This window comes from Lytechinus variegatus, chromosome 19 (genome assembly GCF_018143015.1).
Source record: "Lytechinus variegatus isolate NC3 chromosome 19, Lvar_3.0, whole genome shotgun sequence".
Lineage (NCBI taxonomy): Eukaryota > Metazoa > Echinodermata > Echinoidea > Temnopleuroida > Toxopneustidae > Lytechinus > Lytechinus variegatus.
The window spans coordinates 18,180,836-18,202,766 of NC_054758.1; the positions used below are offsets into that span (position 1 = coordinate 18,180,836).

At 39.3% G+C, this 21,931-nt stretch overlaps 1 protein-coding gene across 1 annotated transcript; it reads right to left on the reverse strand.

Annotated features, from left to right (window-relative positions):
* Positions 1-1,434: 1,434 nt before the first annotated feature.
* On the reverse strand, positions 1,435-18,544 carry LOC121406322 (serine/threonine-protein phosphatase 6 regulatory ankyrin repeat subunit B-like). The gene is made up of 4 exons (XM_041597337.1): positions 17,277-18,544; positions 13,400-17,165; positions 12,494-12,664; positions 1,435-1,596 (listed from the first exon to the last, which is right to left on the reverse strand). Exons 1-4 carry the CDS (start codon positions 18,542-18,544, stop codon positions 1,435-1,437), a joined length of 5,367 nt encoding a protein of 1,788 aa, XP_041453271.1.
* Between the last annotated feature and the right edge of the window lie 3,387 nt (positions 18,545-21,931).

Below are 21,931 nucleotides of genomic sequence, written 5' to 3' on the forward strand. Positions count from 1 at the left end.
TTTTAGATTATTATACTCGTTTATGAAGAAAAAAGATCTCAAAATGGGAAATTTATAATGGAAGTAGAGGGATTTTACCTTTCCCATGCACCCGAAGTACGGAAACCTTTATGATTTATTTGAAAAAAGAAAGTTTTTTTTTCAATTTAGCTCAGTCAGGTGTCATGTATTTAGCGCTTTCTATTGTATGATTTAAAAACTTGAGTGATACTGATATACAAAATTTCAAATTGATGGCGCAAAATAGGACAGGATATACGGGCAGCCATATGAAATAAAGTTACATCATATATACCTTTGAGAATAGCATGGCACGAATTTTTCATGCCTGCCTCTTAGAGAATATTATACTCGTTTATGAAGAAATATATATAGGGACTCGGGGAGTGACAGTAGTATTTACCCACTCCAACCAGAAGAGCGAAAAAAATGTATTAATGCAATAAAATTACTTTTCAAGTTTATACCAATTTTAATTTCCAGCAAGAAATACCCCAGTCCCATAGCCGGGGATGGGAAAAGTGGAATAGCAAAATGGTGTGGGGAAACACAATTCCACGCAGAGCGCGGAAGCAAGTTTTTTTAATGAAGGGAAAGAATAACGTAGGTTCTATGCTTTAGAACAAAAAAATAAGGAAAAAAACATAAAGCTGTACATTTCTTTTCTTTTCTCCCTTCGATTTTCCCTTTTCTCTTTTTCCTCTTTTTTTTCTTTTTGGAGACTTATTAGGAGGCGCCCTCCTGTCTACGCACCTGAATTTTGAAAATAGATATGTGTTTTATTGGATGGATTTCGCAATAGTAAGTCTCGGTGATTCCACCGCTGAAGTATGAAATGGCCTAAAATAATCAGTATATTTTTTTGTATGTAGCCTTCTGATATCCAATTACTTACTCTGTTATAGATAAGTGTTAATGGCCGAATCGTTAGATTGAGAGAGCGCTAGATAATCACAGTGGTTGAAAAAAGATATATTGATACTACACGTGTGTATGATTGGAATGTTAGGTGACTCTTGAGCATAATTCTTATTATTTTTAGACCCTTTACCCAATTTTATTTTTTTTTGCTTTAGTCATGTTAGTGTTGCACTAAATAACAATTCACAAAGCTTTCATCAACCGAAAATCTTCCTGTATTCAGATCGATGCTGTGAGGTTTCATAATATATCATCGTCTGGAAGATTGATTTCCCTTTAAAAGAAAACCGTTACCCTTGTTCATTCGAAATTGAAATGAAAAATATTGAATAATATTCCACTCAAAGTAAGCCATTATTCTATTATTCAATGCATTAATAAGGCCTAATTTTTTTCTGCAGACTTTATGAATATGAATCTTGCTGTAGAAAGTTTTGTGTTTCATATTTTCATTTTGTTTAGGATTAAAAAAAAATCAAATTACTAAAGAATACTTCAATTGTAATCAACAAATCACCTCGCCAAGATCACCTGTTTCACCACTTCATCCTTGGCATAGTAGATCGGAAGTTTTCCTGACCTATCTCCCACATCTGTCTTCGCTCCATTATCAAGTAGATAGAACACCAAAGCCTTCTCAGGTGAGAGGTTTCCACCGTAGTACTCGTTAGAAATCTGAAGCAAACGAAATAAAAATTCTTAACCATAAGGCATACACAGGTAATTTGCACAATTTTTCGGTCATTGCTGGGAGCACCAATTTTCTTCTAATATGTGCCTATACAGAGCCGTAGCCAGAAGCATTTTGTTGGGGGGGGGGTGTAGCAGCTAAATTTGGCGCGACGGAGGGAGTTTGATAGGTGATGTGCCCCCTCAGACGTCAAAAGAATGTCATTTTTTAGACTTGAGTTCGTGGCATTTGGTGAATAATTTTAGGAGAATTCTACGAAGATTCAAAGATATTTGCACATTTCGGACCATAATAGAAAGGCTACTGTGATCTAGTTGCTAACTTGCAGGTAGTCAGAAGAATATGGCTAAAAAAACCTGTATACATGGAAGTTTGATCCACTTCCTTTACTGAGGTTGCTCAAAGTTGATCCATTCTTAACAATGGTCAAACCTGCAGGGGCGGCGGAACTTTTTTTATTAAATATTTTTTTTTTTGGGGGGGGGGCGGGCAGAGCTAAAAAGGGCACTTATGTGTCAAAATATGCATTTTGATGCAAACGGATATTTTCACCATGAGCTTATCTGCGAGAAGTAGTTGTGTGTATTGTAGTAATTAAGTTGAGCAAAGCTCTAAAGAAATATGTATTTAGGCTTTGTTTTTTACAATAATTTCAAATCTGAAGTTGCAAAACTCACTTTTTGGTCAATTATGGCGCCATTTAGTGTTAAAAGGGTATCCTCGCAAGATGTTGAGAGCGCAAATCGCAAGCTCAAACTTTTGGACATTTCCTTTATAAGACATGAAACATTCCAAACAGTTTTTATTATCTTGAAAAAAGTTGTGTATCTAAATAAGGAATTGTCGCCAGCACGAAGCGCGAGCTGGAATCTTTAATATATTTTTTAAATTTCTGAGTCTGCGGACATTAAAACTGATCAGATGACAGACTGACATCGTAAAAGGGATGAAGATGTGTAAAATCGTATTCAAATATGCTAATTTCTATTTTGATTGTCATTTAATTCCTTTCTGCTTCCTTTTGACGCTTCCAGATCTTAAACGAGGTCGAACAATCTCTGGTGACTCATCTGAGATATCTAGGAAACGAGAATAAGCATGACCATTAGCGTGATGTTGAATTTTCACAGGTGTATCGCTGTAAGAAACTCCAGAAGCTTGGTCTTGTAGAAGAGGCGAGTTGTTGCTGAAAAGATATTGTTGCAGGTTGCGTGTAGCAGAGACGAAACGTGTTATCGTTAATTGTGATATTGTGTCGCTTGACGCACGAGATCGCGATTACGGGTGGGCCTTGACGGTTCGCTCTCGTCATCCCCGTCTTTGCTAGAATCGTCGTTTGAAGATTAAGACTCGAAGGTAGTAACCACATTTTCCGTGACCATGCTTACTACTTCACGTTCTTTCTGCGAGAATGTCGTGATCATGCTTTGTTGTGATACATTGGAAGGTTGATCTCGTCTGGTAGATGGTGATGAGGTATCCTGGGGCGGTATTCTGAACATTGTCCTTTCTCCATATTTTATCTTTTCTCAAAGTGAAACCGAAGCGAACGGAAAAATTGAGAAATTTGGGTTCAAATCAAAGCGCATGCCCCCTCAGATAGATGAATGACAGGCTTTGAAAATGATTTATTAGGAATTGTAGATGAGCTGGAATTTAGGCAGGTAAATAACCAATTCCAAAAGAAACTCCGGGAGGATGTAAAGCTTATTAATACTTCAGAAAAAGTATTCGTTCATGCCGACAAAACCCGGTACATATACATGATGAACCCCAGAAAACACGAAAAGCTATTTAATGAGAACACTACAAGCAAATGCAAGTCTGCCAATGAAGAAATAATTGAAGAAATCGATCATGAGTCAGAAATGATTGCAAGAAAACAAGACATCGGTGATAGAATAAACAGTACAACGGAAAAACCAGCGTTCATCACCTTAAAAGATCATAAGGAAAATTTCAAAAACATCCTCTAGGCCAGGTTAATCAACCCTACGAAACCTGAGTTAGGCCGAGTTAGCAAGATAATGCTTGATCGCATTAACAAGCAAATAAAAACAGAAAACAACCCAAACCAGAGGACCAACACAGCCGATGTAATACAATGGTTTAAAAAGCTCCCAGACAAGGAATCATTATTCAATTCAATTCAGCATTTATTTCCAATTCATTAAAAATACAAGGCATGATCATGTACAAAGAGACAATAAAAATCAAAACATATCATTGAAACATGAATAAATACAGACGAAAGTGATAATCAAAAATATTATTGCCAAATCATTGAAACAGTATAAAAATAAGAAAGATAAATGAATGGGAAACAGGAGTGTACTAAAAAACCAGGAGAAGCCTTGTTAAAACGCACACACCCAAAATAAATAAATTCTTAAAATAATTGTAATATATGGATGCGGCAAGTAAGAATAGAATAAAAACAAATAAAACAAAAACAGAAACATAAAAAACATCAACAAGACATAAAACAAAACTTATGGAAAATTATTGTACTGTGAGGATCTTAGTAACTTTGGATCAGTTTATTTTTATATTGCTTTTTAAAGAAATTATGAAAGGTAATATTAAATTGTTCAAGATTCAGACTATTCCATATTGTGGGACCAGTTTGACGCAATTAAAATTTAGATAAGTCATTCTTATAATTCCATCTGTCATGTCTGTGAAGTTATTATTTATTGTATTTGACATAATCGACTTCTACCCCTCATCACAATCGACCTATTGTCAACATGCTTAACTTGGGCCTATAAATTCACTGCCATCGAGGATGACGAAATGGAAAAGATCATGCATGCAAGGAGAACATTGCTCTTCGACAACAACAACAACAACAACAACAAAGCGTGGGAAAAAAAGAGAAGACCATGGGTGCCTACGACGGAGCCGAGATATGTGAACTCGTAGGATTATATGCCCTGTCACAATTAAACAAAAGAATCAACACCTATAGTGTAGGCCTATACCGCGACGACGGCTTAGCGGTACTCCGACGAGCATCAGGGAGCAGGGCGGATAGGGCGCGAAAAGACCTTATAAAGGTCTTCAATGATCTCGGCCTACGCATCACCGTCCAAACTACCCACAAATTCGTAGATTACTTGGACGTCACCCTCGACCTAGACACAGGCGATTTTCAACCATATAGAAAACTTAACGACACGGTCACGGGCTCACAGGCCTAATTTATTTCCCATAGACTCGTGTGTTAAAATGGCACTTAAAAAGAATTAATAAAAAATAAGGAGGAAATTCGAGGGTTGAATGTTTACTACCAGTGGATAGGATAAATGTCTGACATTCCATATCTGACCAGAAAAGGGTACCTCGATCGGCTCATTTAAATAATAAATCAGCATTTATGAAGACTACACCTGACGGGACCAAATTCATCACTTGAGAAAGTAAAATGACCCTAATTCTTCCGCCAGTAAAAATATAGTTCAATAGTGGTGATATATCTTCCACTTTGGAAAAAGTAAGTTTAGTAGGTACCCTCCCTAGAATCAGTGTTAGATTGTCAGTCATATTCATTCATTTTTGTCAATCAGCAATATCAAATTCAAAAATTGAGCAATGGGTTGGCTAGAATGAATACCTATGGCCTGCCAGTTGTGATTAGGCCCGTGCAGCCTCACCTACATGTACGTACATAGGGTATCCAACCATCCGCCCCCTATCCTCAGCCAAATACCTGCGGCCGTTGAGAAGCGCCTCTCGACATTGTCTTCTAACGAAGATTTATTCAAGAAAGCAGCGCCAGCATACGACGACGCCCTGAAAAGAAGCGGGTATGACAAGACCATCAAATACACCAGACCATTAGAAACAGGAAGAAAAAGAAGAAACAGAAGTAGAAAAATCACCTGGTTTAACCCACCTTACAATTCTGAAATAAAAACCAACGTAGGAGGGAGATTCCTAAAGCTAATAATGAAGCACTTCCCCAAAGGACATAAATTGAACCAAATATTCAACAAGAACACAATAAAGGTTAGCTACAGTTGCATGAAAAACATGGATACCATAATAAAAACCCACGACCAATAAGTTGTCAAGCAATCAAACCCACGAGCGGATAATAAGCCAAAATGTAACTGTCGGCAAAAAACAAAACAATGTCCATTACAAGGAAAGTGTATGCAGACGGCTTTGGTATACAAGGTCACGATCCGACATGGCAACGAAGAGAAACACAACTTCGGGCTTGCGAAGTGGACATTCAAGGACAGATACAGAAACCACATCAAATCATTTAAGCATGAAAGATACCGGACCGAAACTCAACTCTAAAAATACATATGGAATCTGAAGGAAAAGAACATTGAATCTACGCTAACTTGGGACATCGAAAAGAAGTCAAACTTAAACCAAATAAAAAGTGGCTTGTGGAATCTTTGCCTGGAAGAAAAAGTTTCCATAATAACAAACAAAAACTCACTAAACAAAAGGTCGGAACTGATTTCAAAGTGCAGACACCGAACGAGACCAACCGGAAACCACCGAAGCGTCAAATTGACCCGCCGCGCCACACAAATAGCCAATAACGTCAGTCTGCCTGAAGATCGCCTCAAGTCCGGGCGTGAAACCGCCGGTAGCAGTTTATAGCACTGAGCACTTTGCACAATCATCGGCATCTACACATCTAAGGATATATATATATATATATATATATATATATATATATATATATATATATATATATATATATATATATATATATATATATATTTACATATATACTTCGGGAATTCTATCCTTGAATAGAGCTTTGGATAATAAACACAAGTTCACAAGGCTGACTGGAGGTTCATCAAATTTTATTTGCAACTATGAGTTTCACGCAGCCTTACGTGAGGTGCGATCTTCAGGCTACTGATAAAAAAATCAATACCATTGAACAATGCATGTCCATGTCGCGCAAAGCGCGTTACACCAAACACGCACATAGTGGATGCAGATTTCGCATTTGCTTTTGGTTGTGAACCAAAAGCCGATCAAGTGTAAACACGGTATAGGTAACAAGTGCGCGCTGTGGTTTTCATAATTTGAAAAGTTTTTCAAGTGTTTTTTTTTGTAATAATCGATACTCCGTGATGGGTGGTTGATTGATTAATCGATAATTAGAGGAGATGCCATAGAATTGATAATTATGAAAGTGAAAATGAAAATTATGCCAAAAAGGGCTGCATCACTAATATTGGTGATGTCACTGCGCGCATTATACGATGTTCGTGCATGGTGATTACATTGTGATTATCCACCCTGAGGATAGAACATTTGGGGTTCAAAAGCATCAAATGCCCACCTCAAATCAAAGAGCTAGTACCATTCGAAAATTACTAGTTACACATGATCGAGAACCTATACGCTTCAGAAAATCAACAAGCGAGTTCCAAGACAGGCTTAAAGAAGACATCTCTAGCATCAAAAGGTCACGGAAATTGCTAATCCCTGCTGACAAGACGCGAAACATCTACGAAATGGACCAGCCGTTAAGCAACAAACTTCTGCGGGACAACTTAACAAAGTGTTACCAATCATCCAGCACCAAAACAGTGAATGGTATCAACACCGAGGCACGGCCAATCGCCACTGACTTAAAGATTGGCGAAAGAATGGAGACTATGGCACAGAAGCAAGCCTTCATCACTCTAAAGGACCACAAGGACAATTTCGAAAACACACTTCCGTGCAGACTTATCAACCCTGCAAAAAGCGAAACCGGGAGAATCAGTAAATCAATACTCGACAGTATCAACAATACCATCAGAAGGGGACATGTGTCAACCTATGGCGGAAAACCAGTGCCGTTATCGGGTGGTTCAAGAACATAAAAGAGAAAGAGAAACATACTTTTATCAGCTTCGACGTGATCAGCTTTTACCCGTCCATATCGGAAAAACTACTGAGACAGGCATCCCAGACAGAGACATAAAGATTATCATGCACGCTAGGAAGTCTGTCCTGTTCAACAAAGACAACCCATGGAAGCGGGAGCCTGTTCGACGTCACCATGGACAGCTTTGACGGAGCAACTTGTGGGTCTCTACATTCTGAACATCCTTTCCAAACAGTATGGCAAGGAGCACGTTGGCCTCTACAGAGATGATGGTTTTGGCTGTCTTAAAAAATATCTCCGGTAGTGAAGCTGATCGTATCAGGAAGAACTTGACAAAAAACCTTCCAGCTGCTCGGCCTAAAAATCACCATCAGCTGTAACCTCAAGATCGTGAACTTCCTCGACATCACTCTCAACTTGAACAACGGCAAGTTAATTCTACCAGTACCGGAAGCCAGATGACCAACCCATGTACAAACCATCCACAAACAATCCAACCATCAGACGAGTATCAAATATCTCATGTGATGAAGAGACCTTCAAGAAAGCCGCTCCAATGTATGACAACGCCCTGAGATCCAGTGGATATGAAGCCTGTCCTACACGAATGACCAACCAAGACGGAAAAGAAAAACAGGCAGCGTAATATTATCTGGTTCAACCCACCATTCAGCAAGAAACAATATCGGCTGCATCTTCTTAAAGCTGGTCGACAAACACTTCCCAAAGAAATCTAAACTCAATCGCATCTTAGAAACACGCTCAAAGTGAGTTACAGCTGCATGCCGAACGTCGCTAGCATCAACGTCGCCAGATTTCAAAAACAAACAACAACTATAAGAATAAAAAATAAAGCATACATTATGAGGACCAAGCGTCCCCCTCCCCCGTCATTATGCACCTGCACCCTTACGTTAAGATATGTAGTAAGAATAATAATTATCATCGTTTTCTGGGGTTGCCACGCACAAGCTTAGCTTAAAGTGGCAACCCCTGCAACCTTCTAATAATCGATGTTTTAATAGAAAATGCAATTTTTTAATGTTTTGCTTGTCAGTTATATGTATATTATTATTGTATTTTCTTTGTTAATATGTTCATGAAATAGTGTTGCAGAAACCAATAAATGAAAATGAAAAATGAAAAAATCATCAAAACTCACAACAAGCAAGCCATGAAGGTAGACAATAAATCAAACAGCAAAATGTGCAAATGCAGGAAAAAAGACCTCTGCCCTCTCCAAGGGAATTGCTTGGCTACCAACGTCATCTACAACGCGAAAGTAACAACCCCAGACAAGAGGATTACCTACATTGGCCTCTCGGAGCTCACCTTCGATCAAGTCCAGTTACTATAACCACCTCCAATCCTTCCGACACGAGCGGTACCAAAACAGCACGGAACTGTCGAAGTTCTGGGACCTGAAACGATGCGACACGCCGTATACCATCAAGTGGTCCATCGCGAGCCATGCGCAAGCATACTCCAACGAGACAAAGAGAAGTGACTTGTGCCTCACCGAAAAACTTCTCATTATGAACGCTGATAAGCAGTCACTGCTGAACAAACGCCCAGAACTCGTTTCGAAATGCCGCAACCAAAAGAAGTTCAAGTTACGCAATTTCAATCTTCCGTAATCACCATGCACGCACATCGTATAATGCAGTGACATCACCAATATTAGTGATGAAGCCTTTATAGGCATCATTTTCATTTTCACTTTCATTATTATCAATTCTATGGCATCTTCTCTAATCGATTAATCGATCAACCACCCGTCGCGGAGTATCGTGTTTGGTGTGAGGCGCTTTGCGCGACATGCATTGTTCAATGGTAATTGATATTGAAAAATTGATCAGTTGCCTGAAGATCACACCTCACGTAGGTTGCGTGAAACTCAGAGTTGCAATTAAATTTGATGAACCTCTAGTCAACCTTGTGAACCTGTGTTTATTATTCAAAGCTCTTCCTGTGAAGGACATCAAGCACTCTATACAAGGATAGAATTCCCGAAGTATATACATTCAGCAAAAAAAGTTCTTGGACACTTATAAAAGTTAAAATATTCCATATAGATATTTGATTAAAGGCAAATTATTGTATGTCAACATGACCAGACAATATTCCTCTTCCAGTATGACATGACATTTTCATGTGAACAGTCATGCATGAGTGGTTAAATGCTTTAAACAATAGCAATGTCAGTAAAAGAAAATTGCAAGAAATGGATCAGTCAGTGCATGGCTGGTTACAGGCATTTAACAATAGCAATGTCAGTAAAAGAAAATTGCTAGCAAACGATCAGTCATTCTTTCAGTTGTGAAAGTTTGTTTGGCATAAATATCCATTAAACGATAAAAGCAAACTTAAAGTCAAATACCACTCTAATAGTGAAGAGAAAGTTATCCACCTTGGATGCATCACTATTCCACTGGAATTTTAAGTCTAAGTTATTCGATGAACAAAATGTCAAATTTCAGTATCTTGGCATAAGCAAAAGAAAATTATCGTTATCCTCCTATCTACTGCAGGGGTGGTGGCCCTAAGTCGACCACTCCTAGGACGATCTCTAACTTCATTAGTAGCCAAAGACCGCTGGTTCAAATTTAAAATTGTTGTTGGGGAAACTTGGAAATATCGAGCCACTTGTCTAAATGACTGCCCAGACTGCAACATTCCTATTGCTCTTGCATGCTCTTGGTTGGAAAGCTTCATCTTGAAAGTGAGTGTCCAAATGATCCATCTCATTATGCAGCTCATGATGCATCCCTAAGCATTCAATTCAAATGATAAACGCATGTTGAAATTGCTGAATGTATGCCTACAGGATGGCCATGATCATTAGCATTTGAATGGTCCATTTCTTGCAATTTTTTTACTGATGTTGTTATTGTTTTAAGCATTTAACCACTCATGCATGACTGGTCACATGAAAATGTCATGTCATACTGGAACAGGAATATTATCTGGTCATGTTGACATACAATAATTTGCCTTTAATCAAATGTCTATTTGGAATATTCTAACTTTTTTAAGTGTCCGAGAACTTCTTTTACTTAGTGTGTGTATATATATATATATATATATATATATATATATATGTATATATATATATGTATATATATATATATATACATATTGTGACGGAACCGCTGGGCGGCGGCGTGGGTTCGGTCCGCCGGCAGCTCGCTCTTGTCAGGATGCCTGCCGCCGGCGGGTGTGTCGCCACGTCGATTTCCAAACTTTTAGTCGTGGATCCGTTTGGCAGAGATATACTGCCGCAGTTGACACTTGCACACGCCTCGATCCTGTCAGTACCACCACCAGGCAACCTCCAGACGGCTACACTCTTTGTTATCAGCTCCAAAAGCTCACCCGACCATATGCATCTGATTCCTGTAGTTAAGCTCCTACGACCATATGCATCTGATTCCTGTAGTTAAGCTCTCTCGACCATAGGTATGGGTTTTGGTAATTTCCTCTGTCGTCTGCTTACGACCAGCTACTACATCTGTTCAGTACAGCAATCACGTCTGCTCCGTACTGCAACCACGTCTGAATTCCGTACTGCAACCACGTCTGTTCAGTACGCGACCACGTCTGATACCGTACTGCAACAACGTCTGTTCAGCACTGCAACCACGTCTGTTCAGTACCACGACCACGTCTGAGTCCGTACTGCAACCACCGACATCTGTTCAGTACTGCAACCACGTCTGTTCAGTACCACGACCACGTCTGAGTCCGTACTGCAACCACCGACATCTGTTCAGTACTGCAACCACGTCTGTTCAGTACCACGACCACGTCTGAGTCCGTACTGCAACCACCGACATCTGTTCAGTACTGCAACCACGTCTGTTCAGTACCGCAACCACGTCTGTTACCGTACTGCAACCACCGACATCTGTTCAGTACTGCAACCACGTCTGTTCAGTACCGCAACCACGTCTGTTACCGTACTGCAACCAGCGACCTCTGTTCAGTACCGGAACGACGTCTGGTTCTTCGACCATATGTATGGGTCCTTCTGCAGTCAGGCTCCCACGACCACACCCATTGGCTCTGCTCTACTTGTAGTTTTCCCCGTTGTCTGCTCCGGACCTCCGACCGTCTGCTTTCAGACCAGCAACCATCCGCTTCAGACCAACCCGTCTGCTCCGGACCACCAGCCGTCTGCTCCAGACTCCGAACCGTCCGCCTCCAGACCAACCAGACTACCAAAAGAGCAAGCCCTGGTATAGTCTCTTGCTGGCGTGCAAAAGACCCAACATACAAGGAAATCTAACCACAGTCGTCGCCTAGGATTCTAGGTTTCCCCGTGGAAAGACATGCGAACGATCATATAAATCATTTCGATCGCATCCACCAACTTTATTTATTGGATAGCGAATCCAAATCGATCTGCATACTTTACGTGCAATGCACCCCGTGGGCGCCGTATTTCAACAGATCATCGGCAAAGCCTCACGAGTACACTTACTTACTGTACTTATGCATTAATTATACAATATCTGTTATAGTTAACCTCTGTTACAATCTTAGAACAGCTATAACTTTACTCTCCGAAACCGGATATGCATGAATGACATATCAAATTAAAGCTTTCATTTAAATCAAGCTAGTGATAACCATAATAATCAGTTAAGCATCTCCAGAAAATTGTTATTCCACAAAAACGGTTCAAAACATGCATAACTTTCAATGTCTTATCTACGTCGTTATTACTGTAGAAACATGCATGTAATATCGCCAGCTACGACAAAATCATTATAAATCAACCAAAAATAATTTCCTAACACGAAATAAAACCCATTTCGTGACAATATATATATATATATATATATATATGAAATAAAATCATCCCTGAAGAAGGTCTATGACCGAAAATTAGGAAGATTATGTCTCCTCATGGCGTTTCTAGTAAGTTTTCTTTTGTTTCTACATCATGACGCCGACGCAGAACTCTTTGATTTTTATATATAAATATATATTTAGTATAGTATATAGATGCAAATCACCTTTCGTAGCGTGACGCTTTCGTCTGCATTTCTTTCAGTTTCGTAGGAGAGTTTGATGGCTTCTTGAAGACACATTTGACCATCTGCTGACTGGACATTGAGATAAGCTCCTTGAGACACGAACCCCTCAATACGGGCGGTATTACCATTTTGGACAGCAAGGTGGATGTCCTTTAAATGGTAAGATTGAAGGAAAATGGTGGGGATAAAAAGAGAGAAGGAAAGAGGAAGACTGTATGAATATTACACGAGTTAATCATAATGGATGAAACAAGGTATTTACTCATCCTGTTTTATAGTTAGGAATAGTAATATTCAGTTTTTATAAAGCGCAAATTACAATATAACAAAAAACATTAAAGGCCAAGTCCTCTACATAATCGAATTGAAGTGAATAAAAAGATAAGATTAGGACCAAGCTAATGCTCAAAATGATGGAAAATAAGAATGTGTCTGGATTTTTCTGTCTTACATATCTTGCAAACACTTATTTTTTAGCAACGTTGTATACTCGATGCGAGAGCAAAGTTACGTCAAACATTCACTTTCCTTTTAGTTAGCTTTGTCACATGGAATTTCAAATATTTCCTCATGGTTGCCCCATGAAGCTGACTTCATCTTGGTTGATCAGCGAAAAACATCACTCAGTTTGTAAAAAGTACAATACAATTTTAAAAAGCCACGAAGAATAGAAAAATTGTTACGCCAAGTTTGAAGCTTTGAATATAATTCGTTAGTTTACAATAACGTATTCATCAGTAAATAGAAGAAACTCATTTCAACTAGTTTCAACCCTTATCCCTTCCCTTCCATGAAGAAATCTTTTCTCATTAGTGCTTTCATCCCTTACCCTCTCTCCTGCTAAAACCCGATTTACAACACAGAATTTTGGAGACAAAACCTTACCTCAGTATTGGAACTAGTTTCTCGAAGGTCCGCAATGTTCATGAGCTGATGTAACATAGAAAGATGGCTCTGCTCGCGAGGGCTTTCTCTGCCAAGACGGTCACAAGCAGGCTTGTCAACGGCATCAGGATGATTTCCGAAAACAGCAAAGTCTAAAGCAGTCAAACCATTATCAACCTTCTTGTTCACCTCAGCTCCATGACTGATCAGATATTTGGTAACATCAAGATGGCCATTTTGAGCAGCAGCGTGCAATGCAGTCCAACCATCGTGCTTTCCTCTATTCACTTCAGCTCCCTGACTGATTAAGTACTTAGTGACTTCAAGATGGCCACTTAGAGCAGCAATATGTAAGGCAGTGAAACCAACATTATCTCCTATATTCACCTCAGCTCCATGGCTGATCAGATATTTGGTAACATCAAGATGGCCATTATGAGCAGCAGCGTGTAATGCAGTTCTACCATTGTCTCTTTTTCTATTCACTTCAGCCCCTTGACTGATTAAATACTTGATGACATCAAGATGACCATTCAGACCAGCAATATGTAAGGCAGTCGATCCATGATTATTCCCTTTATTCACCTCAGCTCCATGACTGATCAGATATTTGGTAACATCAAGATGGCCATTTTGAGCAGCAGCGTGCAATGCAGTCCAACCATCGTGCTTTCCTCTATTCACTTCAGCTCCCTGACTGATTAAGTACTTAGTGACTTCAAGATGGCCACTTAGAGCAGCAATATGTAAGGCAGTGAAACCAACATTATCTCCTATATTCACCTCTGCGCCTTCACTGATCAAATATTTGGTAACATCAAGACGGCCATTTTGAGCAGCGCAGTATAAAGCAGTTCTACCATTGTCTCTTTTTCTATTCACTTCAGCCCCTTGACTGATTAAATACTTGATGACATCAAGATGACCATTCAGACCAGCAATATGTAAGGCAGTCGATCCATCGTTATTCCCTTTATTCACCTCAGCTCCATGACTGATCAGATATTTGGTAACATCAAGATGGCCATTATGTGCAGCAGCGTGTAATGCAGTCCAACCATCGTGCTTTCCTCTATTCACTTCAGCTCCCTGACTGATTAAGTACTTAGTGACTTCAAGATGGCCACTTAGAGCAGCAATATGTAAGGCAGTGAAACCAACATTATCTCCTATATTCACCTCTGCGCCTTCACTGATCAAATATTTGGTAACATCAAGACGGCCATTTTGAGCAGCGCAGTATAAAGCAGTTCTACCATTGTCTCTTTTTCTATTCACTTCAGCCCCTTGACTGATTAAATACTTGATGACATCAAGATGACCATTCAGACCAGCAATATGTAAGGCAGTCGATCCATCGTTATTCCCTTTATTCACCTCAGCTCCATGACTGATCAGATATTTGGTAACATCAAGATGGCCATTATGAGCAGCAGCGTGTAATGCAGTCCAACCATCGTGCTTTCCTATATTCACTTCAGCTCCCTGACTGATTAAGTACTTAGTGACTTCAAGATTACCATTCAGACCAGCTGCGTGTAAGGCAGTCGATTCATCGTTATCTCCTTTATTCACCTCGGCCCCTTGACTGATCAGATATTTTATTACATCAAGATGACCTTTACTGGCAGCTATCAGTACTGCAGTCGCGCCATGGTTATTCCCTTTATTCACCTCAGCTCCTTGACTGATCAGATATTTGGTAACATCTAGATGGTCTTGATTGACAGCTATCATTAATGCAGTCCAGCCATTTGCATTTCCTACATTAATCCCAGCCCCTTGACTAATGAGATATTTTATAATATCAAGATGGTCATTATGAGAAGCACAGTGTAACGCAGTCAAAGTATCTTCTTTCCCTCTATCCACTTCAGCTCCTTGACTAATTAAGTACTTGGTGACCTGGAGATGACCTTCCAGAGCAGCAATGTGTAATGCAGCCAAACCACTGTTATTTGCTATATTCACCTCAGCTCCATGACTGATCAGATATTTGGTAACATCAAGATGGCCATTATGAGCAGCAGCGTGTAATGCAGTCCAACCATCGTGCTTTCCTCTATTCACTTCAGCTCCCTGACTGATTAAGTACTTAGTGACTTCAAGATGGCCACTTAGAGCAGCAATATGTAAGGCAGTGAAACCAACATTATCTCCTATATTCACCTCTGCGCCTTCACTGATCAAATATTTGGTAACATCAAGACGGCCATTTTGAGCAGCGCAGTATAAAGCAGTTCTACCATTGTCTCCTTTTCTATTCACTTCAGCCCCTTGACTGATTAAATACTTGATGACATCAAGATGACCATTCAGACCAGCAATATGTAAGGCAGTCGATCCATCGTTATTCCCTTTATTCACCTCAGCTCCATGACTGATCAGATATTTGGTAACATCAAGATGGCCATTATGAGCAGCAGCGTGTAATGCAGTCCAACCATCGTGCTTTCCTATATTCACTTCAGCTCCCTGACTGATTAAGTACTTAGTGACTTCAAGATTACCATTCAGACCAGCTGCGTGTAAGGCAGTCGATTCATCGTTATCTCCTTTATTATCCTCGGCCCCTTGACTGATCAGATATTTTATTACATCAAGATGACCTTTACTGGCAGCTATCAGTACTGCAGTCGCGCCATGGTTATTCCCTTTATTCACCTCAGCTCCTTGACTGATCAGATATTTGGTAACATCTAGATGGCCTTGATTGACAGCTATCATTAATGCAGTCCAGCCATTTGCATTTCCTACATTAATCCCAGCCCCTTGACTAATGAGATATTTTATAATATCAAGATGGTCATTATAAGAAGCACAGTATAACGCAGTCAAAGTATCTTCTTTCCCTCTATCCACTTCAGCTCCTTGACTAATTAAGTACTTGGTGACCTGAAGATGACCTTCCAGAGCAGCAATGTGTAATGCAGCCAAACCACTGTTATTTGCTATATTTACCTCTGCCCCATGACTGATCAGATATTTGACAACATCAAAATGGCCTTTCTTAGCAGCACTGTGTAATGCGGTCCAACCTTCGTTTTCTCTTTTATCCACCTCTACCCCTCGACTGATAAGATATTTTACGACATCAAGATGATCATTTTTAGCAGCAATGTGGAAGGCAGTAACCCCATTATTGTTTCCTTTATCGACCTCTGCCCTTTGACTGATCAGACATTTGACGACATCAATATGACCTTCACTGGCAGCCGCCAGTAATGCAGTCATACCATTGTTATTTCCTACGTTAATCTCTATCCCTTGACTGATTAGATATTTGGTGACACTAAGATGACCATATTGAGCAGCGATGTGTAAGGCAGTTGAGCCATCATTATTTCCTATATTCACCTCTGCCCGATGACTGATAAGAGATTTGATGACATCAAGATGGTCATACTTCGCAGCCATCAGTAATGCTGTCATGCCGTCGCTATTCTTCATATTAATCTCAGCCCCTTCACTGATCAGATAATTGATGATATCAAGATGGTCATTCTGAGCAGCACAGTGTAACGCAGTCGAATTATCTTTTTTCCCCCTATTCACTTCAGCCCCTTGACTAATTACGTACTTGGTGACATCAAGATGACCTTCCAGAGCAGCAATGTGTAAGGAGGTCCACCCAACATTACTTCCTAAATTCACCTCTGCCCCTTTACTGATCAGATATTTGACGACACTAAGATGACCATTATGAGCAGCAATGTGTAGCGCATTAAACCCATCGTTATCTCCTTTATTCACCCCAGCCCGTTCGCTGATCAGATATTTGACGACATCAAGATGACCATTCTGAGCAGCGCTGTGTAATGCAGTCCAACCATCATTATCTCCTTTCTTCACTTCAGCCCCTTGACTAATCAAATACTTGACGACTTCAAGATGGCCATTCTGAGCCGCAGTGTGTAATGCAGTCGAATCCTTGTTATCTCCTTTCTTCACCTCTGCTCCTTGACTGATCAGATATTTAATGACATCAAGATGACCACTCTTAGCAGCAATGTGCAATGCAGTCAAACCATGTTTTTCTTCTTTGTTCACCTCAGCTCCTTGACTGATAATGTACTTGGCGACATCAAAAAGACCAAACTGAGCAGCAGCGTGTAATGCGTTCCAACCGTGGCTCTCTCCTTTATTTATCTTGGCCCCTTGACCAACGAGATATTTCATAATCTCAAGATTACCTTCCACAGCAGCAATTTGGAATGCAGTCACACCATTAACATTGTCCTTGTTCACCTCAGCTCCTTGACTGATCAGGTATTTATTGATGTCAATATTACCATATTGAGCAGCAATGTGCAAAGCAGTCCATCCATTATTATCTCCTTTCTTCACCTCGGCCCCATGACTGATCAGATACTTGATGACATCAAAATTACTGTGCATAGCAGCAATGTGTAATGCAGTAAAACCTCTGGCCTCTCTTTTACCTATTTCTGCTCCTTCACTGATCAGATATTCAATGACTTCAAGATGACCATCCTGAGAAGCTAGATGTAATGCAGTCCAGTCATCATTCTCTCCCTGGTTCACCTCTGCTCCTTTACTGACCAGATGTTTAATGACATCAAGATTGCTATTCATAGCAGCTAAGTGTAATGCTGTAAACCCATCCTCTGTTTTTTTATTCACTTGAGCTCCATAATTGATCAAATATTTAGTGACGCCAATATGGCCATTCAAAGCAGCAAGGTGTAATGCTGTAGTACCACCTTTACCCAACTTATCTACCTCAGCTCCTTGGCTGATGAGATACCTGATGACATCAAAACTACCAACGAAAGCAGCAAAGTGTAATGGAGTCAATCCTTTAACTAACTTTCTTATCTCAGCACCTTGATTGATAAGATAATTCAATATTTCAACTTTGCTGCCCTTTGCTGCAATGGCCAAAGGTGTCATGCCTTCAACATTACCTTGATTTACATCTGCTCCTTGACTGACCAGGCCTCGTACATCATCAAGGTTACCATTCCTTACAGCCATAAGAAATGGGGGTTCGTCAACCGTATCGTCGTCGACCATACTCACTCCAATATCGTCTATAAATTTGGCGGCTTTAGAAATTCCTCGCGGAACATCGAAAAAATGTGGTTTGACCACAAAGGCCTGCCTTTCTACCACAACCACCATGGTGTCGAGTTGAGATAAACCCCTGTTCCTGATGTGTAGCTATGTGTGAAACAGTGTCGTTTCTTAAACATTAATTTTGTAATAAATCTAAAACTGGCCTCTTCTCAATGCTTCAAATAACAGTCTTTGCGGTAAAACATGTAGAACGATTCGTCTCTTCCAAATGAAACAATTCTGTTAAGAGCTCAGCATTTAATCAAAGAGTTTGTTGCAAGCGTAAGTTGAATCTTCGTTTTACCGATGACAACGTGGGCAATAATAATCCTAAACATGGGTGTAGTTATAATGGCAGAGTCCTTTATTCGGTATGCAATTATGAATTATTGATAATCAATACAATAATCTATATAAAGAAGCAATTAGGCCCACTGCAGTGGCTTGGGTAGAATTGAACTTTGAAGTCAAACATGAAGATATCTGTTGTCCTATGAACTATAACATTGGGGAATTATTAATGATTTCCTAAAATGTAAGGCATGGATTAAAGCCCAATCACTGGTGGTGTGATACAATCGTGCGTCACATGACGGTTTGGATTTGGGAGTATGGGGGTGAATCCACAAATGTATAGTATGATGTGAAGGGGGGTTGAGAGTATAGGCCTACTAACTTGAAAAACGCAAATATTTCACCATTGCTGAAAATATTTATTTACTTCATTCTATTTCCAGGCAAGATGATAACAGACATAACAAATTCAATATCAACATTAAAAGAAAAGTATGAAACTGAGTACCAGCCAGTGCCTGGAGATCACCTACTAAAAAATGAAAATTTGTCGAAAGGCTATCCATATTGGCTGGTGCCTACAAGGAATAATATTATTAGACATAAATGCAAACATGTGATTATACATGTAATCAAACTTCTAAATAAATCTTAATGTAATATGAAGAGAAAAATAAAAACATTACTATCAAATGAAAAGGAGAAAGAACATAAAGAACAACTGTGCTTCTCTGGCTTGAATGGGACTACCCTGCTTTTTATAAAGAAAACATGAATAAATAAATAAATAAATAAATAAATTGGATCAAGCCATCAATTAATGCATTTAGGTCTATAAAATTAGCATAAAGAGTGATTAGTCAATTAGTTGAGGTTAAATGGTTTGAAAGGGAATTGGATTACATGACATTTCAAATATCTATGGGGGTTTAACAAAAAAGAGTAAGTTAGCAAAAACGAAGACAAATCAAATAATCGATAGAGGGCTTGTCGTGGTCTAGGGGTTCTGACTCTTCACCTTTCAAACATAAGATCGAGGGTTCGAATCCTAGCCATGGCGTGTTTCCTTTCAGCAAGAAATTTATCTACACTGTGCTTCTCTCGACCCAGGTGAGGTAAACTGGTACCGACAGGAAGTAATTCCTCAAAAAGCTATGCGCACCAGAATCGGTAGAGTAATAGCCGGGGTAACATTGGAGCGCCTTGAGTACCCAGCAAGGTGGATACGTGCGCTTTACAAAGGAAGTCATTTTACAAAGGCCTTTGACCTTGTCAATCACACCAAGGTTATTGAAAAGCTGATCAATCCGGGAGTGGATGCTTCTGTTTTACGTACATCGGGATACTCATCTGGTCATCTGCGTCTCTCTTGCGGAGTGCCCCAGCTAGGTACGAAACCTGGACCTTCCCTCTTCCTTGTACTCGTCAATGATGCTGCTATAAGTACAAGGCATCGATGGAAGTATGTAGACGACTTAAGCGTTGTGGAGATTTTCCAAAGAACCAGCAAAGCTCCATGCAGGACCATGTTAATTTGCCGAGTCAATGGTGCATCTCAGATGACGTTACGCCTAAACCCGAAAAGTGCAAAGTCATGCAAGTGTCCTTACTGAAGGTCCCTCCGCCCCAGCTTGACATTACAATCAAGGATGTTCACTTGGAACGTGTCAACTCGTTAACCCTCCCTGGTGTGATGATTCGTTCGGATCTCAAGTGGGATGATCATGTCCAACACATGATTTCACGCTCTTCAAGAAGACTGTATATCCTCTGAATTTTGTTTTCTAAAATTGTTTTATTTTATAGAAAATGTCAAAAGCCTGTGAAAAAAAACCAAACTGGCTTCCTGTGTTCTACTTTTAATAAGTGGCGCCATTTCAAATGTGAAGGCATAAGTGAACAGGAGTACACAAGATTATATTACAACCCTAATGAATGTTGGACTTGTTTAATATGCTCTTTACCGTCTTTTTGTGATTCCTTATTCTTGCACCTCATTCAAACAAAATGTTGGTTATACCGAACTACTTTTGCCTCCCACTGAACATGTAAATAATAAACCACCTTCCGATAAAATAACAGTGTATCAGTCCTTTACAAGAAAAGTTTGTGACAATGACAAAAGGATTGCATTTCATTCATTTAAACGTGAGATAAATATTTAATAAAATATCCGAACTTAGGTTTCTTTTTTTTATTTCATTTTCATTTTCATTTTATTTCCATATCCATGATATCACAAAGTATATAATATAACACATACATACAAATTACACAATTGATGTTACTAAACGATAAAGCATATAATAATAATGAACAAATTTGGATATGGGGGGGGGAACATGCAAAAAAGCAAAGCTTGTTACAAGGCAAGTTCCCTAAAATAACAGTATGTAATAATCATAAGTTATCCTTAAACAGGAAATAAATCAATAAGAACGGACATTCTTGCTATAGGAAATACGTGTAAAGTTTGAAAAAAGGAAAAAGGAAACAATATATATTACTACTTATATAGCAATAGAATAATAATAATAATATAATAATAGAATAATAATAGTGCACCTGAGAAGGAGGAAGAGAGAGAAAGACAGACAGACAGACGAGATATACATGAGAGAGGGACAAGTAGAACAGACATGACGTAACACGAAGACAAAAACACAACAATACAATTACATATAATCACATACAGGGCTAGTAAGATGAGACAAGAAATGAGAGGCCAGCTTACAGTGTATCTATTGACAGTAGCAACAGCATTTGAGATGACAGTGTTGTCATGTAAGCTTGCGCATGTGTGAGTAGTTTAATATCTTTGAAGTAAGAACTTTTTCAATTAACATTTAAATGAGAGAACACTGAGAGATTTTTTAATTTCGTTCGGTAGCGAGTTCCACAGTTTGGGTCCTGTAAAACAAATGTCTTTTGAGCAAAAAGAGTACGCTTTAATGGCAAGTGAATGCAGCTAGCCTGTCGGATAGGATATGAATGGATCGAGTTATTCGAAACAAACATAGGAGAAAATATGGACGGAAGGTTTTTCGTATGTAAATTATACATGAAGAGGCCTAGTTGTAACTGATATAACTCATATATCTTTAAGAGTTTGTTTCCTCGAAATAAGTCACTTGTGTGAGATCGGGGTTCAGCATTAAA